The 9,072-nt window shown below is 43.2% G+C and overlaps 1 protein-coding gene across 1 annotated transcript; it reads right to left on the bottom strand.

Moving 5' to 3' along the window:
• Positions 1–2,864: 2,864 nt before the first annotated feature.
• Positions 2,865–8,671, bottom strand: KRT12 (keratin 12). Its single transcript, XM_043469643.1, has 8 exons — positions 8,054–8,671; positions 7,248–7,330; positions 6,166–6,322; positions 5,158–5,319; positions 4,940–5,065; positions 4,607–4,827; positions 3,689–3,759; positions 2,865–3,209 (listed from the first exon to the last, which is right to left on the bottom strand). The coding sequence occupies exons 1-8, from the start codon at positions 8,654–8,656 to the stop codon at positions 3,112–3,114; spliced, it is 1,521 nt and encodes a 506-aa protein (XP_043325578.1). The 5' UTR covers positions 8,657–8,671; the 3' UTR covers positions 2,865–3,111.
• Between the last annotated feature and the right edge of the window lie 401 nt (positions 8,672–9,072).

Raw genomic sequence — 9,072 nt, 5'->3', positions numbered from 1 at the left:
CCCCACACAATAAGCGTATATAAAAGTTAAAATTTGTATTAGTAAAAGTTTAGATTTTAAAATAATCATAATGATATGCTTGCCATTGTTTTCTGATCCTATACCTGGGGTTTTTTCTTATGAGTAGTTTCCCTTTAAGAAAGACCTCTCATTTCTGCAATTCATTAATTGCTGAGTCCAAAAGGACCTTTCCTGTTGGTGTTGAACTAGGGCATGTGGTGCAGTGAATGATGCCTGGACTTTCATGATAAGGATTCTGTGCTAATTGCATTTCTTGGCAGTGAGAGTGGAGTAAGGAGAATTTAAATGATAAGAAACCTAAAGCTTCCTTTGCCAACTGAAGACTATAGAATATTCTAAGATTTTATCTGAATAGGATCGTGATTTTTGAACTTGCTGGCTGTTCCAGGAGATGTTCACTGTTGGTGTGTTAGTGGGAAACTTTGTGAAATCACTGATTTTTTTTTTAAAGGTAGATTCCGTGCCCCCCCCGCACCATAGTATTACCTTAAGGGCAGCTAATTTCCCCCAGAATGAGCAATCCAAGAGACCAAGTCAGACAAAGTGCTTTTGTGACCTAACCTTAAAAGTTATACACTGTCACTTCTTCAGTAGGTCTGCTGTATTCATTGTGGGAGGGGACAATGCTCAGGGGCCTGTGTACTAGAAGGTGAGGCTCCCTGGGGCCATCTTGGAGGAACCACAAGGAACAACATAGGTGGTTACCTTTTCTGTTTACTTCACTGAGGTATAATTGATATCTAACATTATATTAACAGTTTTAGGTATACAATGTAATGATTTAATATTTGTATGTATATTGGGAAATAGCGACTGTGATGGTTACTTTAAAGCCATGAGATTAGATGAGATCACCTAGGGATTAAGAGTAGAGAGAGAAGATAGCAGGATTAAGTCAACATTCAGAGGTCACAAAGAAGAGTCAGAGAAAAAGCCTCCAGGGAGTTGATGCCTTTGGGAGCCCAGTGGAGAAAGTATTTCCAAAAGAAGAGAAGGCTGAGAAACTAAGATAATAGCTAAGAAATGATCACCAGATTTATACCTGTGCAAAACCCGTTTCTCCTTGGAGTCTCACACAATTCAGATGTAGTTGTAAGGAAAACAGGTGTTGTTTAAAACAGTAACTACTTGCAGCCACTTTTGAGTACCAGAAAGTAGCCTCATGTATTACTTGTGGGTGATAGAGCTTGTGCAGGAAAGACCTTGATAATCTCTTTGGGTCTGAATAGTAAAGTTCTCCTAGAGTTAGTTCTGGAAGGTGAGGGCTGGAGAGTTGAGTTGCCATCCATAATAAAGGAAGAAGAATGGAGTATCCAAGACCACTAGCGAATTTGAAAGAAAGTGTGACTCCAGAAAGCTCCATACGAAGCGTGTCAGCTGAGAATAACAAAGTAACTCACCCTCCGTGGGCTTTTGCACCCGCATTGGAATTCCTTCAGGCCCGTATGACCCTCTTCTCTCCATTCTGCTCCTCTGACACTCCTTGCTCATCAGTTCCCCTGATTTCTTCACAGGATTTTGGTTACACACAAAAAGCAATCATAGGACAAAAATACCGAGTACTTGCTAGGTTCCAGGGACTGTTCCTACTGTTTTATGTACTCTACCTGATTTAATTTTCACAAAGCCACTCCACTATAGGAATAGGAAACTGAGGCATACAAGAGGTTAAATTACTTGCTATTAAGTATTAAGGTCAGAATTTGAACTCAGTCTGGCTTCAGAGATTTGGCTCTTAATCAGTAAATCTTGCTCGTGTTTTCCTTTTAGGGTTTTGAATTTGGCAACTCAGACTGAACCAGTCTGAATCACCATCTACTCAGGCTTAGACTTTGGCCACCTTCTGCCCTAGCCAAGAACATGACATCTGTTATTGACTCGTGGGTCTGACCCACCCCAGTAGAAACCCCACCCTGGGCCTTGCTGGTGCCAGATAGGAGAAAGGCCATCAAACCAATGTGTGTTCATGTCCCTGTGTCCTTTCATACATGCTTCCCCTTTTGCCGTTCTCCCTTCTCTGCCTGGTTGGTTTCTGTATGAAGTATTTGGTTGAGTTGTCACAAATTTTTCTTTTTCCTTCAAGCTGTCCTTTGATCTTCTATCCACCCTGTCTTAGCATATCACCATTCCTGGTAGATGTCTATCTCTGCCCTCAATCTCAATTGTGAGCTTCTCCAGGCAAGGACTATACCTCTGAGTCTCCAGTCTGGCACACTATGAGGGTTCAATAAGAGTTTCTTGACTGAATGAAAGAAGGTGCTAGAAAATGAACAGGACAAATGTTATACCCTGCAGTGAAGAATACATTTTTTTTTTTTTGTAACCTTGATGGGCTAATGTAAAAAGGAACTATAAGAATCTTTTTTGTTGTTGTTAATTATTCTAATTAAGTGCTCCTTTTATTTTTTTGATGTGGACCATTTTTAAAGTCTTGAATTTGTTACATTATTGCTTTTGTTGTTTATGTTCTGGATTTTTGGCCATAAGACATGAGGGATCTTAGCTCCTGACCGGGGATCAAACCTGCACCCCCTGCCTTGGAAGGTAAAGTCCCAACCACTGGACTGCCAGGGAAGTCCCAAGAATCTTCTTAACTTAATCTCCAGCCTCAACATCTTTATCTCAGTGTTTATCAACTTCAGTAGTATTTCACAAACCTCTCTCTACACCCTTGACTCTATTGTTGGCGTCAAGAAGGTACACATTTCACATCATTACCATTCACCTTTTATTAAAATTAACTTTATTAAAACAATACTACTTGATTAAGGTCCTGTGATTAAACATATGTTCTAGGTCACTAGAAGAAAGTTTATTAAAGGCCTACCTCAGGGCCACAAAGATGTAAGGCAATTTTGATTTGTTATCAAGACCCACATTTCCACAATGATTTGTAATTAAATTTTGTTTTGAAGGCCAGAAAAAAAAACAAAAACAAAACAGACTCAAAGTGAATAGGGAATCCAAAGAAAATGAAACAAACAGGAGCAGAGATTGAACTAATATATCATCTTACTCTAAAAGGAATAATTTCTACTTATAAATTTCTTGGTCCTAAGGAACTAATCATGGGGCAGATCTTGTGAAATTTTACATCAGTTCTTCAATTTCCTGAACTTGGGATGAGACCACCTCACCATTCACCACTTCCTGCACAATTGTCTTGATTTTCCGGGCTTTGTTAGGGTCTAAAGATAAAAATGGAACAAAGGGAGCAAAAGTTAGTGCTTCAAATATTCATCTAACATTTGCTGTTTAACTTAGGCTTCTAAATTAGGTATTGACTGATACAGTCCATGAAATTTAAACTTTCAGGTGTGACCTTTGCATTTCTAAACAAAATGCATTTTATTTAATAAAATGTATTCAGTGTTGTCTTGTGCACAAATGAAAATGGTTTTCTTTTTAAACACTTAAAAAGTGTTTATGATTCTCATAATACCCCTTTGTAAAGTAGATTTTTCTCTTCCTTCCTGAACTTGCTAAAAGTTTTAACCCTGTGCAGACTACTCAATTTATCTGCAGGAATGCATAAATATTTTTTCTTGGCTCCAAATACAAATATACTTTAAATATACACTGCTATATTTAATGAGATCTTATAGTTTTGGTCATTAATAGATGTGATTCTGACTTGTTCTACATGATTCCTAGGGAATCTGCATACCTTTAGAGGAATCAGTTGATGGTGCTTGAGATGTGGAGGCTGTCACGTATGAACTTTCCACCAAACAGTCACTGTAAAGAAAACAAGGGAGTTGATATCACATGATGCTTTCTGGAATGAGAAGGAAGGAGTTTGCTGTTTGAGCTTTTAAAATGGCCAATGAGAGAAGGTATTCTAAATTTCTTGATTAAGAATGATGGAGTGATGCATCCTGAGAGTAATCAGTTGTGCAGCTACATTTGTTTTCAAACCCTGCCTAAAAAGGGCTCTTGAAGTGAAGCCAACTGACAATTAGTGGAAGATGTGGTTTCCCAATTTACGATCCTGAATTCTTCCCACCAGTTCAGGCTGCTGTTACTTTTGGAAAGTTCCCTAGGGTAGTTTGAAGGTGGTTGCATGGCTGATATTTGATGTGTCATTCTTAGTATTAAAATCAGAACTCTACTGGCTGATTGTTCTAATACACGTCTGCAGTATGCCTCTGTCTGTGGTGCCATTTTTCATCCCAGCATTTTATGAACTTTTATCCAGGAAGATAATGGTGACAACACTTTGCAAAGTGTAGAGCATTTAATAAAGCTAAGGCATAATAGACATGTCCGACTCTTTCGTGCCAGATTCTTTGCGACCCCATGGACTGTAGCACACCAGGCTCCTCTGTCCATGGGATTTCCCAAGCAAGAATACTGGAGTAGATTGCCATTTCCTCCTCCAGGGGATCTTCCCCACTCAGGAATAGAACCTGCATTGAAGGAGATTCTTTACCGCGGAGCCACCTAGGAACTCCTATGTCTTTACCAGATGTGTTCTTTTCTGTCAACTAAAGAACCCTTCCCGATTCTGTTGCCCTTAAGCTGCATCTGGTGTCCACTGTCGGTCAGCCATTGAGGTTATTTTCAGTCCCAGTTATCTATTTACCCTTGGGCCTCGCCGTCCAGCAGGCGGCGGTAGGTCTCGATTTCCAGCTCCAGGCGGGCCTTGACGTTCAGCAGCCGCTGGTAGTCTGCGCTCTGGCGCTCGGCGTCGGCGCGCACCTGCAGCAGCTGCTCCTCCAGGCTGCCGATGAGCTGCTGCACCTGGGACAGCTGGCCGCAGTAGTCGCCCTCGGTTTCAGCCAGCGAGTCCTCCAGGGATTTTTTCTGCACGTGGGAGAGAAACAGCACAGACGTAACAATGGAGGGGGCCGAAATGCGGAAGGCTGCCAATGGTCCGTCTTGCTCATTTGGATGCCTCTCTTGGCATGCGCCCTACCATGGCGAGCTGGGACTGGAGCTCGATTTCCAGGTTTTGAAGCGCGCGCCGCAGGTCGGTGACCTCGCTCTTGCTGGACTGAAGCTGTTCCGTGTTGCTGCTGATCTCCTTCCTGAGCTCCCCGCTCTGCCGCAACAAAGAGGGGTGAGGGGACGTGAGTCAGCCCTGCTCCCCTTTAATACAAGCGTATCCACGCCTTTTGTTTTTGTTAGCAGTACCTTTTCAATGAACCAGGCCTCGGCATCCTTCCGGTTCTGCTCAGCGATGGTTTCATACTGCGCCCGCATGTCGTTGAGGAGCCTGGTGAGGTCCACTCCGGGGGCAGCGTCCATTTCTACGCTGACCTGGCCTGGGCCACCGGCCCGGCAGCTTTGGAGCTCCTGGGGACAGCGGGTGAGAGGGGCGAAGGGGCCCATTGTGACTTTCGTGGGCCTCTTCATCCACAAAAAATAGGAAACATTACCTTTTACGACTGCGTTGGTTTAAACACAAACCAGTTAATACAAACTATTCAAACATCTTTTATCTAAACATTAGTAGTTCTCTTCTGATTTTTGAAAGAGCTTGAGATGGGTTCCTAAACTCACTGTGGGTCCTTGGCCCTGTGCCTGCCATGCCTGATGGATGAGCTGGCCCTGCTTCTTGGGGCTCCATGGCCTTCACAAGATGGGAAGGCCTGGTGGAGTTGGTGCCCCAGGGGCTTTCAACCGCAGCTGCCAAACCGAGGGCTGCAGACAGTCCCTGGGTTTGCTTACCGGTTGTACCATAGTCATTGGTTTCCAGTAGAAAGCTCTTTAGGAGTCTTGTGCCAGGGTTATGCTTAATTACTGATATACATTGTGGTATACCAGAGTTCCGTGTGTGTACTACACTGGGTATAACCAGTTTCTCTAGCATATTTAACAGTATGTATTATTGGCAGACTTTTTTTTTTTTGAACTTTAAAAATACTGTATTTTTGGAACTTCCTGGGTGGTCCTGGGCTGCCAGGGGCACAGGTTTGATCAAGGAACCGAAATCCCACATGCCCATGTGACCAAAAACCAACCAGCCAAACAAAAACACCCAAACTGTATTTTTAAAATCATGAAATCAGGACAATTAAAATTCTGATTGTCCAATGTATCATGCATACCTCTTCTAACTCCATATTTATACATCTGAAGTGATAATTTTGAACCTGGGAGAAAAAAGCTGCTTAGAGAGCTGTCCTTTCTGGCTCTCACCTCCTCGTGGTTCTTCTTCAGGTAGGCCAGCTCCTCATTCAGGGTCTCAATCTGTGTCTCCAGGTCAGCTCTGGCCAGGGTCAGCTCATCCAGCACCCTGCGCAGGCCGTTGATGTCGGCCTCCACATTCTGACACAGGGCCAGCTCGTTTTCATATCTGAAAATCAAGTGCAAAACAGTCTAGGGAATCCACACACCCATTTGAATAGGGCCCCTGCCATCTTCAGGGCTACTTTGCAAATAAATCTGGCAGCAGTGTAATGAATGATGTGGTTTTTGCTTTTCTAACTTTTTATTTTCCTTTTTTAAAAAAATGGTAATTTACTGCTTAGTTGGAGAGAAGTGAAAAAATTATACTTTTCTATCAACAGTGAACCCCAGCAGCACTGCATCCCAGGCTTACAGCTTCCCTTCTGGCTGGCTGGCCTGGCTATGAACAGTAGCAACCCCTCTCTAGGTGGAGTTTCTGATGGAAGCCTAGAAGTGGTTGAAAATAAAATAATCATTTAGTCATCTTGCTTAACTTTTACTCAAGATTTAATTTAAAACATCGATATTCCTTTAGTAACTTGTACTAGGTTTCAGGCAACATCTTGTGTGGAAATTCTGTGGAGCAAACAGGACCTTAGGATTTTCCTCCTTATATCTGAGGGGAGGGGGTGGTGTAGAAAGGAGGAAGGGATATAAAAATAAGTTCATGGTTAATATTTTAGTTGTATGTGTCATCAGGAAAAAGATCATTTTATTTAACTCTCAGGCACAAACATTATTAATTCATTTTGATGCATGGAAGACTGAGGTTTAGGATGCTGGTGGAATTATCTTGGCACATCATGAGTCAATAGCAAATGTCAGATATGGTAATCCACAGCCCTGGGTTTAAGCAACTTATAATTAAGGATGTGTAATGTGAACCTCTTGAATCTAGATACTTTCTAGAATGCCCAGTGTAAATTTACTAAAACGTGTGTGGAACCTGTGAACTGAAGAAGGTTGAAATATTTGCCATCAACGAAGGAAAATAGAAAGTAAGAAGAAATGCTGGGACATGTCAGGTATCATTAGTCGTTTATCCTACTCACTTCATTCTGAAGTCATCGGCAGCCAGTCTTGCATTGTCGATCTGCAAGATGAGCTGGGCATTTGCGATGTTGGCAGAAATGATCTGGCAAAACGGGGGAAGACACACAAAGTGAGGTCATCAAATACTAGTGTTTTGCAAGTATATCTTTGGTAGGAAAATTTTAGGTGATGTTAAAGTGCTATTTTATGAAGAGTATAAAGCAGCTTTTTGAAAGAGAATATTATGTGGAGAATCTTACTTAAAAATTAAGAAACAAACATACCTATCCCACAGAAAAAGTAGTGGGAATACAGTCATCTTATGGTGAATGATAAAATGAAACTATGGGCTTCCCTGAAAGTTCAGCTAATAAAGAATCCACGTGCAGTGCTGAAGACCCCAGTTCGATTCCTGGATTGGGAAGATCCCCTGGAGAAGGGATAGACTACCCACTCCAGTATTCGTGAGCTTCCCTGGTAGCTCAGATGGTAAAGAATCACCTGCAGTGCAGGAGACCGGGGTTCGATCCCTGGGTTTGGAAGATCCCCTGGAGGAGGGCATGGCAACCCACTCCAGTATTCTGGCCTGGAGAATGCCCATAGACAGAGGAGCCTGGAGGGCTACAGTCCATGGGGTTGCAAAGAGCTGGACACGACTGAGTGACTAAGCACAGCCCAAATATCTTGAGATGAGAATTTACTCCAAATACAGTTGAATGGAAACATATCTAAGTTTTGGGTGATTTGTCACTATAAAATCTTGAAATAGAAAAAAGGAAAGTAAAAAATAATCCCCAGAGCCCCTCGAAAGAAACCATTTTGTTACCTTATTCCTGAGGTCTTCAATCAATGGATAATATTTACTGTAGTCATTCTGTGACCCGGGATCTCCAGTCCCAGAGCCTCGCGTTTCATACCATTCTCGAATTTTGGTTTCTAGATCAGTGTTGGCCTCCTCTAGAGCCCGAACCTTATCCAGATAGGAAGCCAATCTGTCGTTAAGATTTTTCATGGTTTCCTTTTCTGATCCAGAAATAAGACCTCCATCGATGCCAGAGAGAATCCCTAGAGAGCCCCCTCCCGAGCCTCCTCCGAATCCAATCCCCAGGCCTCCAAAGCCCCCTCCGCCAGCTCCTCCATAACCAGCGCCCAGTCCTCCTGCAAAGGAGCTCCCGCAGACGCCCCCAACGCCAGCACTGGAACCAAAGCCAGAACTGGAACCAAAGCCAGAGCTAGAACCAAAGCCAGCACTGGAACCGAACATGGACGTGGCAGAGAGGCCTCCCCCAGAGTTGCCTCCGAAGCCAAAGGCACTGCCCCCGTAGCTGCTGCCGATGCTCGAGGCAGACATGCCCCTGGCTCTGCCCGGGGCCCCACTCTGGGAGGACAGCCACTGAGGCAGCCCAGAGGTTCGCACAGAGAGGGCCATGGCGCTGCTGGAGGGACCTACAGCTCAGGAGGGCGCGGTGTCAGCGAGGCAGGAAGGCCAACCTTTTATACGTCTCAGAATGGGTGTTGCCTTGGAAAGTTCACTCTCTCCATCCAAAATATAGTGGCCTCCCCTTTTTTGGCCAGCTTAGCAAGAAAATGATTTATGCATATTGACAATTCACTGGTATAGAAATAATTGAATAGTTTTCCCCATTACATATTTGTGATAGAAGAAGAAATCTGGGTGGAGTGCAGATAGGTTGTCATAAAGAATTTTTCTTCTCCAAATTATTCTGTTGCTCACATTCTCTGCACTGTGCAGTTTCTTATGCGTGGGGTAAAGCAGTGAGTGATTGCTGAGTGGGTAAATTAATGAATACTTCTTCCTAAACCTTAAGCTTCTTAAAGTTCTTC

This window comes from Cervus canadensis, chromosome 1 (assembly GCF_019320065.1).
Source record: "Cervus canadensis isolate Bull #8, Minnesota chromosome 1, ASM1932006v1, whole genome shotgun sequence".
Taxonomy (NCBI): domain Eukaryota; kingdom Metazoa; phylum Chordata; class Mammalia; order Artiodactyla; family Cervidae; genus Cervus; species Cervus canadensis.
Note: the sequence above shows the minus strand (reverse complement) of the source record. Positions and strands in the feature narration are given on the sequence as shown.

Excerpts from the sequence above, each read along its gene's own strand:
- KRT12 (XM_043469643.1), bottom strand. The coding sequence starts at position 8,656 with ATGGCCCTCTCTGTGCGAACCTCTGGGCTGCCTCAGTGGCTGTCCTCC. Across the intron at positions 5,066-5,157 it reads AGGCCTGGTTCATTGAAAAG|AGCGGGGAGCTCAGGAAGGA; the intron begins GTACTGCTAACA and ends TTGTTGCGGCAG. Across the intron at positions 3,760-4,606 it reads CTGGACGGCGAGGCCCAAGG|TGACTGTTTGGTGGAAAGTT; the intron begins GTAAATAGATAA and ends TTTTCTTTACAG.